Source organism: Quercus robur, chromosome 8, assembly GCF_932294415.1.
Source record: "Quercus robur chromosome 8, dhQueRobu3.1, whole genome shotgun sequence".
NCBI classification, from domain to species: Eukaryota; Viridiplantae; Streptophyta; class Magnoliopsida; order Fagales; family Fagaceae; genus Quercus; species Quercus robur.
In genome coordinates this window covers 44,618,318-44,639,167 of record NC_065541.1, presented here as the reverse complement: position 1 = coordinate 44,639,167, position 20,850 = coordinate 44,618,318, and the positions used below count along the sequence as shown (strand labels likewise).

The 20,850-nt window shown below is 42.2% G+C and overlaps 2 protein-coding genes across 2 annotated transcripts; one reads left to right on the top strand and one right to left on the bottom strand.

Moving 5' to 3' along the window:
* Positions 1–10,881: 10,881 nt before the first annotated feature.
* Positions 10,882–13,239, top strand: LOC126695674 (transcription factor bHLH30-like). The gene is made up of 2 exons (XM_050392504.1): positions 10,882–11,502; positions 12,507–13,239. Exons 1-2 carry the CDS (start codon positions 11,203–11,205, stop codon positions 12,972–12,974), a joined length of 768 nt encoding a protein of 255 aa, XP_050248461.1. The 5' UTR covers positions 10,882–11,202; the 3' UTR covers positions 12,975–13,239.
* A 5,288-nt stretch (positions 13,240–18,527) lies between these two features.
* LOC126695673 (uncharacterized) lies at positions 18,528–20,437 on the bottom strand. The gene is made up of 2 exons (XM_050392503.1): positions 18,957–20,437; positions 18,528–18,675 (listed from the first exon to the last, which is right to left on the bottom strand). Exons 1-2 carry the CDS (start codon positions 19,960–19,962, stop codon positions 18,638–18,640), a joined length of 1,044 nt encoding a protein of 347 aa, XP_050248460.1. The 5' UTR covers positions 19,963–20,437; the 3' UTR covers positions 18,528–18,637.
* Positions 20,438–20,850: the final 413 nt, after the last annotated feature.

The following is a 20,850-nucleotide window of genomic DNA, read 5'->3' as shown; positions in this document are numbered from 1 at the left end:
TAGGCTGGAGAATGAGGCTAAGAGGCAGAGTAGGTCCTTGGAGACCGAACGTAACAAGTGCCTAGATGTTGCTCGCGCCCTTAAGAACTCCGAGACTAACCTCACTAAGGCCAGGGAGGATCTGAAGGAGATGACCAGGCAGAGGGACAGTGCTGAAGCAGGCCTGTCTGGCGCCCAAAAGCAGGCTGAGACCCAGACGAAGCGCCTACTTGAAGCTGAAGATCAGCTGAGGATTGCAAAGGAGCAGATTGATAATTTAAAGAAGAAGTCGTCCGAGGCAGAGATGGCTAGGGGCGTTGCGGAATGGACCAGGGATGAAGCTCTAAGGGCTAAAACGGAGGCTGAATTTGCCAAGACGGAGGCCAAGACCTCCAAGGACAAAGCTGAGGAGGAGGCCTATGACGCTGGGGTGGCTGATACCCAGGCCGTCCTTAAGGCTCAAATCCCTGGGGTATGCCTGCTTTACTACTTCCAGGTCTGGAATGAAGTCCTTAAACAAGCTGGGGTGGAGGCCTCGTCTGATCTGTGGAAGACAGAGAAGGCGTACTATCCCCCGGCCATTTGTGAGACTAGTTCTGAGATGGTGAGTGCTCCGAAGGAGGCTGAGGTTGCCCAGCCTGAGGCTGCCCTGACCGTGTCCCCCGCTAACGAGCTGGCCAAGGGGGGCGAGCTTCCTAAGGTGACAGGAACGAGTGGAAGTTCTAACCCTGAAGCGCCCCAAGAGGCTACCGGGTCCATAGTCAACGCTCAGGACCCTCACACCGAGGAGCCACCTTTCTTAATTCAACCCCTTCAGTCCATTTCCCTAACTGATTTCACCCAGGGCCCCGAGGCCAATCCTGCTAAGCTTCCCAAGGAAGGGGATGTCTCCCAGGGTCTCGAGGCCAATCCTGTTCGGCTTCCCAAGGAAGGGGCAAAAGTAAAGTTGAAGAAGTAAAGACTCAGGCCACCTTTTTTGTTGGTTTTCTTTTCAGCTTAGTTTTTAGTTAATTTGCTTCTGTTTTAGGAGTCTTGGAATTCGTTTGTAACTGAATTTTTTGACTATATATATGAAATTCCTTTCTTCTTTTCCCTTTTGAATCATGTGTTTATTGCCTTTACCGATATTACTATTACTGCAAAATTTCGTGGCTTGTGAATTAATTATCCTAACGGATGTGAACGGTCGTGCACGTAATATATTTGAAGTTAAATCCCTCAATATTGCCTTATCGATATCAAAGGGACGCTTAGTTTGTGTCTACCCATATCTCTAGGGTGCTAAGTGTATAATCCAAGGTGCCAAGAGTACGCTTAGGCCGTATCCACAGCTTTTACAAATCTTGAAATGACTAGTTTCCCCGTAGGCTTGAGTCCGAGGACTATGCAAGGCCTTGGTTTTGTCTAGCACTTAGATTTTCTTGGAGTGACTAGTTTCCCCATAGGCTTGAGTCTGAGGGCCATGCAAGGCTTTGGTTTTGTTTAGCACTTAGATTTTCTTGGAGTGACTAGTTTCCCCATAGGCTTAAGTCCGAGGACCATGCAAGGCCTTGGTTCTGTCTAGCACTTAGATTTTCTTGGAGTGACTAGTTTCCCCATAGGCTTGAGTCCGAGGACCATGCAAGGCCTTGGTTCTGTCTAGCACTTACATTTTCTTGGAGTGACTAGTTTCCCCATAGGCTTGAGTTCGAGGACCATGCAAGGCCTTGGTTCTGTCTAGCACTTACATTTTCTTGGAGTGACTAGTTTGGCTTGAGTCCGAGGACCATGCAAGGCCTTGGTTCTGTCTAGCACTTACATTTTCTTGGAGTGACTAGTTTCCCCATAGGCTTGAGTTCGAGGACCATGCAAGGCCTTGGTTCTGTCTAGCACTTACATTTTCTTGGAGTGACTAGTTTCCCCATAGGCTTGAGTCCGAGGACCATGCAAGACCTTGGTTCTGTCTAGCACTTAGATTATTGCCAGAATGCGAGACGTGTAATCAAGATGAACTTAAAATCTGAACTGGACAAATGCTTTTATTAATAGTAATACATTCTCAGGTTATTTACATTCCATGGACAGAGTACAGCTTTTTCATCTAAGTCTTCTAGGTAGTATGCTCTTATTCCCGCAACTAAAGTAATCCGGTATGGTCCTTCCCAGTTAGGTCCGAGCTTTCCCTATGATGGGTTTCTTGCGGCACCCACAACTTTCCTCAGCACTAAGTCCCCTGGTGCTAGTGGTCTAAGCTTCACGTTGGCATCATATCCCTGTTTGAGCTTCTGATGGTAATAGGCCAATTGGACCATTGTCTTTTCTCTTCATTCGTCGATCAGATCTAGGTTCTTCCCTAGTAGTTCGTCGTTACAATCCGAGGTGAATGAACTTGTCCTCAGAGTCGGGAAGTTTGCCTCTATAAGGATAACGGCCTCGGCCCCATAGGTCATGGCAAAAGGCATCTCCCTTATCGACCACCGTGATGTAGTCTGATAGGTCCATAGGACGTGCGGCAGCTCTTCCACCCATCTTCCTTTGGCGTCATCTAGTCTCTTCTTAAGTCCGTTGACTATGACCTTGTTGATAGCCTCGGCTTGCCCGTTTCCCTAAGGATAGGCTGGAGTTGAGTACCTGTTAGTGATCCCCAACTCGCAGCAGTATCTTCTGAAGGCCTTACTGCCAAACTGGAGTCCATTGTCTGAGATGAGGATGCGAGGGACTCCGAATCGTGTGACAATGTTTCTCCAGATGAACTTCTTAGCATCCACGTCTTTGATGTTGGCCAGAGGCTCGGCTTCGACCCATTTGGTGAAGTAATCTGTACCGACCAGTAGGTATCTCATATTTCCTGCTGCCTTTTGGAAGTGTCCTACGATATCCAGGCCCCACTGGGCAAATGGCCACGGAATAGACAGAGGGTTGAGGGTCTCGCCAGGTTGATGAATATTCGGGGCGAACCTTTGGCACTGGTTGCACTTTTTAATATACTCTAGGGCTTCCTTCTGCATCCTCGACTACCAGTATCCCTGGGTAATGGCTCGGTGTGATAGAGATCTTCTTCTTGTGTGACTCTCGCAGATCCCTTCGTGCAGCTCTTCAAGCAGCAGTTCTGATGTCTCAGGGTGGACGCATAGTAAATATGGCCCGGAATATGAGCGTTTGTACAATTTGTGGTCCTCGGACAACCAGAACCGAGGAGCTTTTCTTCGTATCTTCTCCGCCTCCGACTTTTCCTCGGGCAAGACATCATTTTTGAGGAACCTCATGATAGGGTCCATCCAGCTAGGGCCCACTCTTACTTCATGAACATGGACCATTCCTTTGACCACTTCATTCGCTCTGTCCAGGTGCTGGATGAGAATAATTCGAGGCAGGTCTCCTGCCGAGGAAGTGGCAAGCATGGCCAGCGAATCTGCATGGGTGTTTTCGCTTCTAGGGACGTGCGACAAGCTGAAAGAGTTGAAGCCCAGCTGTAAGCGTTTGACCCGGCTTAGGTACTCTTGCATCCTTGCATCTCTTGCCTCTAATTCTCCCTTTACCTGGCCCACTACCAGTCTCAAGTCTGAGAACATCTCCACTGCCTTTCCTCCCATTTTCTGTACCATGGCAATTCCTTGTAGCACGGCTTCATACTTGGCTTCGTTGTTCGTGGTTAAGAACCCAAGTCTCAAGGACTTCTCTGTGATGGCTTACTCGGGAGATATTAGGACTAGCCCCATTCTAGATCCCCTTTGATTTGCCGCGCCATCAACGTACACCTTCCAACACGGGGGTCTTGGTGTAGAGATCACTCCAACCGATTTTTCATCCATGTTCTATTCCTCTGCCACTGTCTCTACTGGGGGTTCAGCGAATTCGGCTACTAAATCTGCCAGGACCTGGCCCTTTATAGAGGTCCGGGGCATGTATTTGATGTCAAAAGCTCCCAGAATTGTGCTTCATATGGCAATCCTTCCAGTGTAGTCAGCGGTTCGCAATACAGACTTCAAGGGTAGTTGGGTTAGAACAACCACTGTGTGGGCCTAGAAATAATGGGGAAGCTTTCGCATGACGTGGACCACAGCCAGTATGGCTTTTTCCAGGGGTAGGTATCTGACCTTAGCTTCATGCAGTGACTCACTCACGTAATAGACCGGCTTTTGGATGCCATTGTCGTCCCGTATTAGCACCAAGCTCACAACATGGGGGACTACAGTAATGTATGCCTACAGAACTTCATTGGCCTCGGGACTGGACATGATAGGTGGCCGGGATAGGTAATCTTTGAGTTGCTGGAAAGCCACCACACAGTCCTCGGGCCACTCAAACCCCTTCCACTTGTTGATCAAGAGATAGAACGACCTACATCTATCCGCCGATCTGGAAATGAATCGATTGAGGGCTGCGATCATCCGAGTAAGCTTTTGGACCTCTTTTGCATTTTGTGGCGATTTCAGGCCGTTTATGTCCTTGATCTGGTCAGGGTTAACCTCAATTCCCCTGTGGGTAACCATGTAGCCCAGAAACTTGCCTGACCCCACGCCAAATGAGCACTTGGAAGCATTCAGGCGTAGCTTATGTTTCCTCAAGACGCCAAAGGTGCTGCCGAGGTCCCTTAAATGCTCGGTCACCACTTTACTCTTCACCACCATGTCATCGACGTAGATTTCGATGTTCTTGCCCAGCCGTGGTTCGAACATTCTTGTCATCATACTTTGATAATTTGATCCCGCATTCTTCAGGCCAAATGGCATTACCTTGTAGTGGTAATTTCCGATTGGCATTATGAATGCCGTTTTCTCCTGATCCCCCCGCGCCAGTGGTATTTGGTGGTAGCCTTGCAAGGCGTCTAAAAAGTTCATCCGAGGATGGCCTGCTGTTGCGTCCACTAGTTGGTCTATTCGAGGTATTGGGAATGGGTCCTTAGGGCATGCCTTATTTAGGTTTGTGAAGTCCATGCAGACCCGCTATTTCCCCCTTTTCTTCTTGACCACCACCGTGTTGGCCAGCCATTCGGGGTAAAAGACTTCTTTGATAGCCCCAGCACGTTTGAGCTTCGCCACTTCGTCTCTAATCATGTTGGCATGCTCTTTTGACAGGCGACGGGGTGGTTGCTTCTTGGGAATGATGGCCGGGTTGACATTGAGGTGATGGCAGATGAAGGTTGGATCGATCCCGGGGGCGTCGCAGGCATCCCATGCAAATACGTCAATATTCCTTTTAAGGAGCTCAATCAGCTTCTCTTTCTCCTGGAGAGGCAGCCGAGCCCCTACTTGGAAGAACTTCTCCGGGTCGCCATCAATAACCACCTCTTCCAGGTCTTCGCATTTCGCCTCCCTAGCATTTTTGTTTGGGGGCAAAACCGAGGTCTTTAGTTGCTATAAATTCTCTTCAGCGGAGGTCGAGGACTCCGCGTCAAGCCGATGCAAGATGGCTGCTACCACGCATTGCCTTGCTGTGGGTTGGCAATTACAGATTTCCAATACTTGGTCTCCTGACGGGAATTTCACCTTCTGGTGCAACGAGGAAGCAATAGCCCCTAGGGTATGGAGCTAGGCCTACTGACAATGGTTGTATAGGGAGAGTAGGTGTCCACCACGACAAAGTTCACCTCCACTATTTCCGGGATGATCTGGATGGGCAACTTAATCATGCCCATTGGAATGACAAGCTTCCCATCGAAGCTCATCAAAGGGGAGTTGTAGGGCATCAAGTCCTCCGGCTTTAACCCTAGCCCCTTATATAGGTTGGGGTACATAACTTCAGCTGCGCTGCCGCCATCCATCACTACTTTTTCACATCGTAGTCCCCGATTCGGAGGGTGATTAGCAGTGCATCGTCATGGGGCTGGATGGTCCTGATCTTATCTTCCTCTGAAAAGCTCAAAACGGGACGAAAGCTCATCCTAGCCCTCTTTGGCCCTAGTTGGGACTCCTCGGTAGGCAGTTGAGCCACCGATAACACTTGTGCAGGGCGCGTGCCTGTTCTCCCTAGCGCAGCCACGATTACATTGATCGTTCTTGCGGGTGGCCTCAGGGCAGCATCCCTCTTGGCCTCTTGATGGCCTTAATGACCACTGGAATGATGCAGAAGGTGCTTCAGTCTCCCTTCCCAGACTAGCTGGTCTAGGTGGTTCCAAAGGTTCTTGCAGTTCTCCGTAGTGTAGCCATGGTCTTGGTGGTATTGGCAATAAAGGTTCTAATCGCGCTTCGAGGGTTCTCCCGCCATCTTATTCCGCCACCTAAAATATGGTTCGTTCTTGATTTTCTCCAAAACCCGATGCACTAGTTCTTGGAATACGGCGTTGACAGTCTGTGCATTGGTTGTTCCGGGTTGCCCTACAAAGTCCCTCTTCGGGCAATTGCTGCCATACCGCTCCGACCTGAAATCCCTCCTCTCATGAGGGATAACCTTCTCTTTTCCTCTTCCCGTAACTGGTCTTCCTCCACTCGCTTGTACTTGTCGATCCGATCCATCAGTTGGCGCATACTGGTGGCGGGCTTGTCAGTCAGAGACTTCCGTAGAACGTGATCGGTTGGGAGACTGTTTTTGAAAGTGATAATGGTGATGTCGTCAAAGTTGTCTTCCATTTCATTGTACGTCTCACAATATCTGTCTGAGTAGGCCTTTAAGGTTTCTCCGTCATGCATGGATAATGACAATAAAGCACTCAAAGGTCGAGGGGCTCTGCAGTTCGTAACGAAGCGGGAGCCAAAAGCTTAGGTTAGCTGCTTGTACTAGTCGATGGAGTTCGTCTTCAGACCATTAAACCACCTCATCACCGCTAGTCCCAAGTTGGACGGGAATACCTTGCACATCAACACCTCGTTCCTAGAATGGACAGTCATCCTTTGGTTGAACTGGCTCACATGCTTTACCGGGTTTGTTCTACCGTTGTAAATGGCGAAGGTTGGTTGTTGGAACCGTTGAGGGAGTATGGCCCCTTCTATGTGGTGCGTGAAAGGCGACTTGGAGAGTTGATCCAGTGCCTTACTCATGGCGTTGTTTCCCAAGCCCCTAGGAGATGGGCTTCTGCGCCTACGCCTCCGGTAGTGTTCTTCTTCATGGGAGAAGGTCTCGCTTGGGGGAGTCCTCGATCTTCGCCTATAGTCGTCGTCATTTTCATCATCGGAGGGCGCGTCAAGTCTGGAACGAGATTGCCTTTGCTGTGCATGGTACAACTTTCTTTTCAAATCGTCTATCTCTCGCTGCATGGACTGCCTATCGTTCTGTTTCTGAGACATATGGCTCCTAACTTCCTCCTGTTGCAGGGCCCGGCTATTATTTTGTCTTTGAAGCACATGGCTGCCCGCGCGAGAGTGGCTCCTGCTGGTTTGGGTGGTGTTTACGCTTCCCTCTCGAAACCTTCCGTTCTCTTCATTTCGGTCGCGCTCGGGGTTGGGGAAGTTACCCTGCTGTTGGGATTTGGCTGGTTCGAGCCGATGGGAGCCTGACCCTACCATGCCAGATCGTTGTCCTTACTAACACCCAAGTTCTCCCTACAAACGGCACCAATTGTAGGGTGTTGGTTTTGAGCGCTTTTCCTATTGGACGAAATGTCTTAAGCCCAACTGGCCTAATACAATGAATTTTTAGAGAGTGGGCCTAAGAACTAGGTGTTAGTCTGAACCACAATCACTATACATAGTTGGGTGTGGGCGGACCAATGAGAAAATGGGTTTAAGCTTGAAATGTTGTCCCCGGGTGTTTCGTCCGAGGAACTTGATATTTTTCTTCTTCTACCTTCAATGCTAGGTCCCCGTGGTTCTTCAAGACCATGCAGACTGCTGCTGTTTTCTCATTTTTCTCTCTTCCTGTCCCTTTTTCGCGATCCCCCATTCTTGGGGGGTCTCTCCCATTATATATTTCTTTCCGGTCGATCTTGACCCTCCATCTGTTGATTGTGCAGGCTATTACTCGAGTGCTCGTCCCATCAGTCACCTTCCCACACTCTCTGTGAGTTGCGGCAACCAATGCCATACTTTCAGGGGTCCCTTCATCATTAATGCGACCAGGACGTTAGTTGGGCGCATTAAATGCGGAGGTGACAGTTTTTCCTTGAACTGCTCCTACACCATACCCCCGTGTGCGTCCTACTGTACTCGTCCTTTCTTTGGGGAACGCTCTGGGAGGTTGCCTTTGATGGCGTGCCGTTCTCTCCTACTGGAGTCTGGAATGCCGAGGACAGAATCGTCCTCGGCAACATTTCTAGGCCATTTGGATTTTCATCGTATGTCCTCAGACATTTCTCTCCTCGGCGCGGGCCTTGGCCTAGCACAAAGTGGGCCGGGGTCGCCAAGTTCTCTAGCCCCACATATATAATATTTGCTACTTTTTGTGTGTATACAATGTAAGTTTACATTACAAGTAGAAAGTAAACATATAAAGACCCTTTAAAAGAAAAAAACAAGCTCAAACCAAGTTGGTGAACTTGAAGGAAAAAAAAGGAGGAAAAAGACAAGTCACTAAACAAAAATACTATTCATAACACTATTCATGAACTTATTTGCTCTTTTTATATATAGGGAAAAAGAGCACAAATCGATAACTGGGGGAAAAAAAAAAAAGCGATGAACAGTACATATCGAACAAACCAAAAGTGCTGTAACTTTTATACATTCACTCAACAAGTGTCACAACATTTTCACAAAACATTTATTTTTAGTTGTAGTTGGTCACAGTTTCATATTTTATTATTTTATTTTGATTTATAAGAAATTGACACCTCAATAATTGTGGAAATATTGTGAAATTTTTTGTGTCAGTATAACAATATATATATATATATGCGGGTTCTTATAAATATTTAAAAAGAAAAAAAAGTACAAACGGAAGACTGAAGAAAAAAAAAAAAAAAGATGTAGCTACTATAGCTACAGTGCCACTTGAACAAACCAAAGTGGCACTATAGCAACTGTTCAAAACTTGAGGAAAAAAAAAATGGCTCACTGCATCAAAAGGGGCATTGTAGAGGCATTGCCTCTTCTTATATAGTTAGTAGAAAAAAGAGTACAAATCGATGATTGGAAAAAAAAAATGCACTTATTGAACAAACCAAAAGTACATGTAGCTTTTACACATTCACCTAACAAATGTCTCAACATTTTCACAAAATATTTATTTTTAGTTGTGGTTGGTCACAGTTTCATATTTTATTATTTTATTTTAACTTATAAGAAATTGACACCTCAATAATTGTGAAAATATTGTGAAATTTGTTATATCAGTACAACAATATATATCAAAGAAAAAAAAAAAGTATAAACGGAAGACTAAAAAAAAAAAAAATGTAGCTACTGTTCAAAACTTAAAAAAAAAAAAGACAAAGTGGCTAACCAAAATGGAACTGTAGATGAACAGTGAAAAATACTGTATAAACCATGCAAAAATACTAGAGAAAAAAGAGCACAAATCGATGACTGGGAAAAAATAAAAAGCGATGAACAGTACATATTGAACAAACCAAAAGTACTGTAGCTTTTACACATTCACCCAATAAGTGTCACAACATTTTCACAAAACATTTATTTTCAGTTGTAATTGGTCACAATTTTATATTTTATTATTTTATTTTGACTTATAAGAAATTAACACCTCAATAATTGTGAAAATATTGTGAAATTTATTGTGTCAGTATAACAATATATATGCGTATTCTTATAAATATTTAAAAGGAAAAAAAAAGTACAAATGGAAGACTTAAAAAAAAAAAAAAAAAACGCTGTAGCTACTGTAGCTACAGTGCCACTTGAACAAACCAAAAGTATTGTAACTTTTACACATTCACCTAACAAGTGGCACAACATTTTCACAAAACATTTATTTTCAGCTGTAGTTGGTCACAGTTTCATATTTTATTATTTTATTTTAACTTATAAAAAATTGACACCTCAGTAATTGTGAAAATATTGTGAAATTTGTTGTGTCAGTATAACAATATATATAAAAGAAAAAAAAAGTACAAACGGAAGAAAAAAAATTGTAACTACTGTAGCTACAGTGCAACTTGGTATTGTAGCTACTGCTCGAAAACTTAAAAAAAAAAAAAAAAAAAGTGGCAAAGTGCCTTACCAAATTTCCACTGTAGATGAACAATGAGATACGTTGAATGAACAGTGCGCAAGCACCGTAGCGGTTTGGCCGCTTTTTATATAGTTAATAGAAATTTAGACTTTAGACCCTATATGCGTGGAACTCACCCTTAGATGAGAAGGGTGTTATATATCTTGATACACCATATGCCTTCACCATTAAATTGAAATAGGATTATGTGAAAAATCTTTATTTTTTGTGAAAACATTGACTATAGTATAATGTTACAAGAAGAATACCAATGAGTTTCAATTGACTTAACTAATAAAATTTCTTGTTGTCGAATAAAAGATGTGAAGTTTGAATCCCACCTACAATAATTGATTGGTATATTTGCTTGATGATAAATAGTAACCATTATAAAACAGACATCATGAATTGAAATTCTATGACAAATATCTTTGTCCCAAAAATTTGATATTAATAAATATGTATTTGGTATTAATTTATTTAGCTTTTTGTTGATTTTTTTATTTTTTTTATGATAGTATGTTAAAGTATATTTATACTTAAAACATAATAATAAAAAGTAAAATTTTATAAAACTCTACATAAAATCTAAAAATTTATCAAATAAGTTAGAGTGAAATTGACACTAAAAACAAAAATTGGGTTGAAGGAGGTTTATCTTTTATCTTTCATCCAACCCTTGAAGATTGATATATATATAAATATATATATATATATATATTTCATATTTATTATTATTATTATTATATTTTATTGTTTTTATATTGTTTTTGAGTTATTTTTTATGAGAAAGAAACTGTGCCTCACCTTCCATTAAAGGCTCACTCGGACCCAGCAAAGCAAAGTTCTCACTTTTCCTTTTACGTAAAGACCCCTCAAAGTAATCTCAATCCCATATAAACTCTCACCTTTCTGTCTTTCCGCTTCAAAGTGGTCACTGACTGACTGACTGACTACGCTTTCGAAGCCTACCAATTTTCTAGCTTCTCATACTGCCTTGGATTCCTCAAAACTGTCCAAACCCCACATGGCAAACAAGAAACTGCTGAGACTTTCCCATTAAACACCATACCCTTTCGCCTATTAATGGAAGTTACACCAATTAGCAAAACAACCACATCCCCTTCAACTCTCACACTCTCAATCCCCAGCTAAACCACTGTTTATGAAATTTCATTCATACCCTTTATTGCTTTCCTAGACATGGAACCTTTTGCTTGGAGTTCAAACACCATGGCCTTTGGTTCTGACGGTTTGATGAACGATGAGCTTTTGGTAAATTCTTCAATGGTAAGAAATGGGTCTGATTCATCTTCGTCTTTGGTTTTGGACCGTGAGAGAAGTGAGCTTGTGGAGGCTCGGATGAAGTTGGAGCGTAAAGGGGGTACTGCTGAGAGAACCATTGCTGCTTTGAAGAGTCACTGTGAGGCCGAGAGGCGGCGGAGAGCCCGGATTAATTCGCATCTCGATACGCTTCGGGGCCTAGTACCGGGCGCTAAGAAGGTTATATATATGATGATACTCTTCTTGTTATTGCTTGCTTGATAATATTCGAGTTTCAGTTTGTATGATAATGCTAGTTTAGTGTAACTTGGGGATAAAATTATAAGAATTGGGTACTTAATTTGAGAGAAAAAATAAAATAAAAAACGTTTTGTGTTGATGAAATTGGAAGAATTGGTTGTAGTGTTAGTGATTGTTAAGTGCAAAAGTATGATTTTAGGCTTTTAGCTTGAACTAGTAGTACTATAATATTTTTTACTATTCTTGCATATTAAGTTTCTGGGCTGTAATTTAATTTCAATTTAAGGGTAGTTAATATATGGAAGTGAATTCGGAGAAATTATTAGGTCCACCGAGAGATTGTTGAAGTGCTCCACCCAACCAATGAAATAATGCCACCTATGTGAGTTAGCTTCCTAATCACCACAAGAAAATATAAGTACCACTTCAATAGTCCTTTTGGTAGATCTAATAATTTCACGTGAATTTGATCATTTGATTCGCGTAGTGGTTATTGTTGTGGTTCTTCAATTTGTTTATTTGATTCACGTTCATTTCCAGATTGCTATTTGCTTTTTTTCCTTGTTGAATTCTTGCTGTGTATGCATGGCATCATGATTCAATGGCCATTTCACACGCAATGTGGGAAGTATATACTTTGTTTCCTGAAAATACCTTAGTCTTTATTTTATTATTATTATTTTTTTCATTTTAAATAGTACTAATAAATTTGCTAGATCCCTGTCACAACATTGAAAGTCACAGGGACCTCATTATTTGACTTCATGCTAGTAAGCTGAATTTCACCTCCTTGCCTTCCTACATGTAGCCATTTAGTCAATGAGAGCCAAGAGTAGAAATTGATTGTAAAATAACATACTTGTCTGAAATTTCTTGCTTTTATGAATTATGAGACTCAGTTGTTGGTGCCAGTGAATGTCACTGTAGTGATTTAATTTTTTTGCTTGTATTGTGTTTGTTGAATTGACAATCTAAACTCACAGATGGACAAAGCGTCATTGCTCGCTGAAGTAATCAGCCATATGAAAGAACTAAAGAGGAGTGCAGAAGAAGCTAGTGATGGTTTTGTCATACCAATGGATTTTGACGAAGTAATAGTTGAACGAGAGGATGGATTTGATGGAGACCCTTATTCAATTAGAGCATCTTTATGCTGTGATTTTAAACCTGGACTTCTGTCTGATTTGAAACAAGCACTCAATGGTCTCCATCTGATAATAATAAGAGCAGAGATTGCTACCTTGGGAGGCAGAATGAAGAATGTTTTGGTGATGACCAATCGCAAAGAAGGGGAAGTTAATCATTCTGAAGTCCGCCAGGCCCTTAGATCTGTACTGGATAAATTTTATAGTTCAGAGGAATTCTTATTAGGAACCACTTTTTCAAACAAGAGGCAAAAGATTTCTATATTCAATTGTTCTAGTTCATCTTCATTAGGAGATGTCTGGTGAGCATAAAGATGGTTTGCATCTCTTGTCAAGTAATTTTTATGTCTGTAAGCATTGGCAAACGGGTGGTCCTACGGTGACCGATTGTATTTATTTCAGCTGCTTTATTTATATACTGTGTCTAGTGCTGCCTGCATTTTAACAAGGGCTAAATATGATGAAATTGTTGTAAAAGAAGTCATTGACTATTTAAGCTTGATGCAACTTATATTACTGATGTCAATGACAGAATTAGAAGTTAGCCAATGGAAGTTTGCTGTTTTCTATAGTTTCCCTTTCACTGCATTTTCTTTGATGTAATAGCAATACAATCTAGGTACTGATTGCATAGTATTTGGAAAAGCGAAGATACTGTTATTTTTTAGTCATAGTAACTTCTACCTGTGCTATGGTCCTTATGGTAAATGCTTTACACATTATCTTCCAAGAGATACATCTAATTTGTATTTGTTGTTCTCAATAGGGTGATTACGGATTACCCCAAAGACTTCCAAGAGATACATCTAATGTGTATTTGTTGTTCTCAATAGGGTGATTACGGATAATAGCAGGAGATCGAAGAATAAAAAAGTTTTCAATGACCCAAGTACGAGTACACCTTGCTAAAATGAAAAGGAAAAAGAAACTTTTTGGGATGATGGTACTTTCTGGAGAGAGATATCAAGAATGCATTAACAATTAATAGATTTTCAAAATTTGTTTGTCAATTATCAAACGCTATTGATTGAAAGTATTTCAAACGAAAAATTGAGATGTCTTTCAGGTCCTGGCAAGCTATAGATGGGGGCCACTTTCAAGTCTCTATAAGAGACAATCAGTAAAATTAAAGAGAACTTTATATCATGGAAACAACTCTGGATTGAGTGACTTTTGTTCAGCCTGCAACACCAGTGTTCCAGATTCTTCTTTCCTCCCTTCCAAATCAAATATTATCGAAAGTTGCACAGAAGAATAAAAATGCATAATTGTACGAAGATAGGTGTTTGAGAAAAGAAGAATAGAAAAGACGTTTGATTCTCACTTGGTGAACAAATGAAGTGATGTATTGTTCCCAGGTAATCCTTTTATCTCTCTCTTATTCTTCAAGGTGTAACGGACATTTCAGTAAGTATTTTATACAACCTTTCCTACAACAGACATAGTCAGTTGTGATTAATGCATAATAAAAATGATGTCAGTATTAACCTTAAGGGAAAGTGGTGTTACTTTAATTACAACAAATCATATTAGTGTTGTAAAAATTATTGTCCCTAACATTACTCTAAGTCTTGCATCATTGAGGCTATGATTACTGAAGTATGAACGTAGGTAATTAGGATTTCATTTATCCATTTTACAATTTAGACTTTTTTATTGTATCGGTATATGAGGATATGTTTCAAAATTTCAATGACACGATACTAGATGCATCTTTTAATTTGTAATATTTAAATGATTATGACTTGGAAGGAAGGCTCTATGAGCCCTTTTTGTTATTGCAAGAGTGGAATTTGAAGGAGCGAGTATTCTACATATTAACTTGCCTATTAAGAAAGATAAAGGGGCAAAAAAATCTTTCAAAGAATCATGAAGAAAAAAAATCATTAAACATGCTTATGTATTGGTTACAAATTTTAAATGATGTGACACATGAGACATGTTTGAAATGTAATGTTTAAGTCACCATGAAATGGATGAGGGAATGTTGTAGATGATATTATTGTTATTGCAAGAATAGAAACTCAAGGGGACTGTATTCAATTCAACATATTAACTTGCTTATCAAGAAAGATCAAGGGGCAAACATGTTATTGAGACAATCATGAAAAATAAACCATTAATCATGCTTATGTAATTTTTTTTGGAGAAGAATCATGCTTATGTAATGGTCACAAATTTCCCATGGAATTGATGAATTTGTGTTTATTGGCTTTGAAATTCATTAATAATTGTTAAAGAGGCATTTTTTGAACGGCAAATCAACAAGGCTAAAGCCCACAAGCATTTTTTTTCTAAGTAAGGGTGAAATTGGGCTCTCAAAATTAGTCCCAAGGTCCACTGAATTTTGATTAAAAGAATTAAGTCTCCAACTCAAGGCCCATTTTCAATTGGCCCATTGAAGTTGAAGCCTTAAGACCGGTTCAAGGTGGGTCTTAAAAGCAATACATGAGCCATGAAAGAAAGCCTAAAATCCGTGGGCCTATCTCATGTAGTTACTGAGGTGGACAATTATTCTCAATTTAGCCCAAAAGGTCAAGCTGCTAACATAACGTTACCAATACATAAAGAACATTTTTTTTTTTTTTTTTTGGGTGAAAAGGAAATTTCATTAACAAACTAAAAAGCCTCTATGGAAGAGGATACAAATTGGTCATACAGAGTGCCTACAGAATCAAGTCTAATAAGCAACTCCACCTCAGGAGGGGGGTGGATAAATACAACAAAATCTTGCTCCAATAGAGCACCTCGTCTAGCTAAGTTGTCTGCACACTTATTGCCCTCTCTGAAACCGTGCATGATTTTGACGTTAGGAATTTGTTTCAGACCCTCTTTGCAATTAGCAACAAGCGCATCTAGGCTATTGAAATTACTAGATTTTTTCCTCACTAGATCAATGACCACCTTAGCATCCAGCTCTATTTCCACAGCAGGAAGTTTGAGAGCAATACAAAACCGTATGCCATCCCGTAAGGCCCACAATTCCGCAGCAACACTAGTCGTGATACCAATGGCTCGGGCGTACCCTTTCACCCACTCTCCCTTCTCATTTCGGATCAGTCCTCCACCGCCAGCCAAGCCAGGATTGCCCCTTGACGAACCATCCGAGTTTAATTTGAACCAATTACTCGGGGGGATTTAGCCACCTCACTTGGATTTTGTTTCTAGAAGTGATCTGATTCCCACTGCTCACCAAATAGGCTACCTCTGCTGCTCTAGCCAAAGTTTCGTCTAAAAGATTGCGTTGCAGCCCAGTTCTACCAAAAACAATGCTATTTCGGTGAAGCCAAAGAATCCATACAGCCATAGGAAAGATTGTTCCCCACATAAAGAACATTAAAAGTTATGAACTGAATGTTAGCATTTGGTAAGCAAAGTAGCAATCAGAATGTTTCTTCTGCCCAACAAAAGCCATATTAATAGTACATATATTGCGTACTTGGGGCCAATATCGTTGAGGGGCTTAGAAGGAGAAGTCTAAATGGAAAAATTTTCTTACGATATGGCCCATCACAACATTCAACTGCATAGGTATCATGTCGTAATAATGGAACAAATGAATGTGGAGGAATGTGAAAAATATGCAAACTCAGCAGAGATTCCAGAAACAAAGGACTAATAGCAGGATTTCGAGAAGAAAGTAGAAACCAAGGTACATAGCACATCTTTTCAAGATCAAGCCTCTCTTTCGTTTCTGAGACATCTCAGAATGTGGAAAATAGAATTCCCATTGTTAGAAATACTGGAAGATTGTATTGTATTTCTTAATGAGAGAATATACATCAGAGCCTTATATAGGAGGCGTAAGTGTGCGGTACAAGTAAAGTGTAGTACAAGTACAAGTGTGGTATACAAGAAAGGTAATTGGGCCTAAAGCCCATAATATAATATAATATACATTAACAGCCCCCCTCAAACTCAAGGTGGATGTGAGACCAACTTGAGGTTGTCAACTAAATCACGAGTGCGTCTCTTAGGAAGTGACTTGGTGAAGATATCTGCAAGTTGATCTTTGGAGGAGACGGAGAAGAGCTTAAGAGCACCATGGACAAGATGATAACGGATAAAATGACAATCAATCTCGATGTGTTTAGTCCGTTCATGAAAGACATCATTGTGAGCAATATGAATGGCACTCTGGTTGTCACAATAAAGGGGAGTAGCAGAGGAGGTGGACACACCCAAATCCTTAAGAAGCCAGCGTAGCCAAAGGAGCTCAGATGTGGTATCAGCAAGGGCACGATATTCTGCTTCAGTACTAGAGCGGGCCACAAAAGTTTGTTTCTTACTTCGCCAAGAAATCAAAGAAGAACCAAGGAGAAAGCAATAACCTGTAGTGGACCTGCGATCAGTGGGATCCCCTGCCCAATCAGCATCAGAAAATGCACGAAGTACAAGAGGAGACTGAGCTGAGTTGAAAAGGCCATGGAAGAGAGTGCCCTTCAGATATCGAAGAATGCGCAGAACAGCAGCATAGTGAGTAGATCGTGGAGCAGACAGATACTGGCTCACCTGATGAACAGCATAGGAGATGTCTGGACGAGTAACTGTGAGATAAACTAGGCTGCCAACCAATCGTCTGTAAAGAGAAGGATTAGACAATGGTTTCCCCCCCGAGGGTGTCAAATGCGCATTAAGTTCAACCGGAGTGTCAACAGTCTTGCTGTCAGTGAGTCCAGCTCGAGATAAAAGGTCAGAAGCATACTTGGCTTGAGTAATATAAAGACCATCTGTGGAATGAGTAATTTCAAGACCCAAGAAATAACTGAGATGTCCAAGATCTTTCATCTCAAATTGCTGACTGAGAAAATCCTTGAGTTCTTGAATGCCACTGAGGTCATCACCGGTTATGATCATATCATCCACATATAGAAGAAGCATCAAAAATATCTGGAGAGAAGTCCAAAGAAGGATCAAAAGTATTTGTAGAAGGAACAAGAGACTCGTCTGGAAAGATTTCTAAAACAGAGGAGTTAGTTAAGGAAGAACGAAAGTGAGAGAGCTCAACAAACAATCGGTGTTCCCAAAAGACAACATTACGAGAAACACGAAGACGATGAGAGACAGGATCATAACACCTATACCCCTTTTGAGTTTCGCCATAACCAAGGAAACAACAAAGTCTAGATCGAGGCTCAAGTTTGTTGTGCTCATGAGGCTGAAGAAGAACGAAACAAGCAGATCCAAAGGATCGAAGGTGATGATAATCAGGAGGTGACCCAAAGAGACGCTCATACGGAGTCTGATTATGAATGACAGCACTTGGAATGCGATTAATCGCATGAACAGCATTAAGAGCAGCTTCACCCCAAAATGGGGCAGGAACTTTGGCAGAAAGAAGAAGAGCACGAACAGTGTCAAGAATATGACGAAGTTTTCTTTCGGCTCGACCATTTTGCTGAGAGGTACCTGGACAAGTTAGATGATGCACAGTGCCATAGGAATGTAACAAAGCTTGAAAAGCATATTGAGTATATTCAAGAGCATTATCAGAACGAAAAGTTTTGATACGTTTGGAGAATTGGGTTTCAACCATTTTGGCAAAGTTGCTGTATATTGGTAAAATTTCAGAACGAGATTTCATAGGAAATATCCAACTATAACGAGAATAATCATCAATAAAGACAACAAAATATCGAGATCCACCAATACTAGCAACAGAAGAAGGCCCCCAAACATCAGAATGAATTAACTCAAAAATACTATTAGAAAAGGATTCACTGTTATTAAAAGGCAAAGCTGGTTGTTTTCCTAACTGACATGAAGTACAATCAAAATTGTCTTTGGACACAGAACCCAACAGACCCCTAGAAGCTAACTGTTGTACCCGAGAAGATGATGCATGACCAAGACGAGAATGCCAAAGTGCAAGAGATGGTAAGGAAGAAACTGCAGCAGCTGCAGCAGCAACAGAAACAGGAGCAACAGGTGGAAGATGAAGATTGTCCACGGGAAACATACGCCCAACTCTAGGGCCGGTCCCAAGCTCTTGTCCCGTCCTCGGATCCTGCACAATACACCCAGAATAGTAAAAAATAAGGCGATAACCTAATTCAGCTAATTGTCCCACAGAGCACAAATTATAGGATAGGTCAGGTACATGGAAGACTCCAGGAACAGAAAGGTTAGAGGTTGAAACAAAACCTAAACTATTTCCATGCATGGTGGAACCATCAGCTATATGAATATTTAGAGGATGTGGTGCAGGGTCAAGTTTGGAGAATAAGGATGAGTGAGGTGTCATGTGATTGCAGCAGGCAGAATCAAAAAGCCAAGTTTGAGACTTACCGGGTAGAACAGATAGGGCAGTGGAAAGAGATGCATTACCAGCCATACGAACAGCCTGAGCTATGATCTCCTGTAGTTCAGTGGGGGAGAGGTTGATAGTGGATCCAGAAGACTGGGACTCAGCTGAGGTGGAAGCCATTGGCGGAGTAGGCTCAGTATTAGCAACAGCAGCAGTAGATTTGTTGCGACGGAAACAAGTCTCAATGGTGTGGCCAGAACGCTTGCAATAGTTGCAGACTTTTTTGTTGGACTGCTTGCGACGATTGTGAGAGCCAGAGGAATCACTTGATTGCTGAGGTTGCTCTATGAGTGGAGTAGATGGAGTAATAGCCAAAACATTGAGCTTATTCTGGGCTTGAAGGGTTGCAAGACGAGCTTCTTCTCTAACTAGCTCATTCACAGCAGTATCAAGAGAGGGAGCAGGACTGCGATTTAGAAGCTGACCTCGAATGGGCTCAAAGTCCTTGTGAAGTGACATCAGGAATTCATAGAGGCGAAATTCATCTCTGATGGAAGCATATTGCTGAGCATCCTTTGAGCATGCCCAAGTTGGATCAGAAAGGTCAATTTGGTCCCAAATGTAGCGAAGCTGATCATAATAGTCATTGATGGATTGCCCTGGTTCTTGCCTGAGTTGATGCAATTCAACCACTAACTGATATTTCATGGATCCATGAGTAGTGGAGTACCTTTTGGCCAACATATCCCATGCAGATTTTGCATCATCAAAGCTGCCCAACAGATTGGAAATAGAGGGAATGGAAGTGTTCCGAATCCATGTGAGGATCATGTGGTTATGACTATCCCATTCAATCATGCGACCAAGAAAAACAGCATCTTCTTCACTTGCTCCCTTGACAGGAATAATCATTGCACCAGTACAATAATGCCAGAGCATGCGACCCTTAAGAAAACTGCGCATAGCTTGAGACCAAGATAAGTAATTTTTATTCCCCTCCAATACAGTATTGATGGGGCGAGGAACAAAATTATCCTTTTTATCCATTTAGAGACACAATATGCAAAAACAAACAGCAGAAATGAAATCTACGCGAAAAACTGGGTAAGGAGAACCTGGACAGAAAAAGTCAACCCTGGAAAAGTCAACGGTCAACGGTCAACGGCCAGTCAAAGTCAACGGTCAACTGAAGTCAACGGTCAAATCCAGATTCAGAAGGTGACGTCAGCGGATGACGCAAGCAGTGACGTCAGCAAGCTGTTAGGGCTGACGTCAGCGATGACGTCAGCGAGGCTGTTGAGGCGCGTGGAGGCGCGTGACGGCGCGTGAAGGCGCGTGGCCAGAAGCTGCTGGCGCGTGGTGGCGCGTGTGGCGCGTGATCGGCGGGGCAGCAACTTTGAGCGGCGCGTGGGGGCGCGTGCAGTCTCCGATGGCGACGAGGCTTCCACGATTGTGTAGATCGGCGCTGGACGATCTCAGTGGTACCTTCAAAATCGTAATCGGAGCAATAATTGCAGCGGAGCAGTGGTCTGTGCAGTGTGTAACTCCTTAACGACGGCGGCTGCAGTTCCGGAACCCAAGGACGACGGCTGGATGACGTCGGAAGTTCAACGGCGAGAGGCTGCAGCGGCAGTGTGATGGCGGAAGCGTTGTTAAAAAGAAAGCCACACTAATGAAGACAAGACTGCTAAGAAAAGGTCAGAGCAGTGGCTCTGATACCATGTTAGAAATACTGGAAGATTGTATTGTATTTCTTAATGAGAGAATATACATCAGAGCCTTATATAGGAGGCGTAAGTGTGCGGTACAAGTAAAGTGTAGTACAAGTACAAGTGTGGTATACAAGAAAGGTAATTGGGCCTAAAGCCCATAATATAATATAATATACATTAACACCCATACTTATGAAATTGAGGCAATTATTGAGACTTGCCA

What these genes read in the sequence shown, in the direction of transcription:
- LOC126695674 (XM_050392504.1), top strand. Translation starts at nt 11,203, where the DNA reads ATGGAACCTTTTGCTTGGAGTTCAAACACCATGGCCTTTGGTTCTGAC. An exon ending in TAGTACCGGGCGCTAAGAAG is followed by an intron (nt 11,503 to 12,506) that starts GTTATATATATG and finishes CTAAACTCACAG; the next exon opens with ATGGACAAAGCGTCATTGCT.
- LOC126695673 (XM_050392503.1), bottom strand. Translation starts at nt 19,962, where the DNA reads ATGGATAAAAAGGATAATTTTGTTCCTCGCCCCATCAATACTGTATTG. An exon ending in TGCCCTATCTGTTCTACCCG is followed by an intron (nt 18,676 to 18,956) that starts GTAAGTCTCAAA and finishes TGTATTGTGCAG; the next exon opens with GATCCGAGGACGGGACAAGA.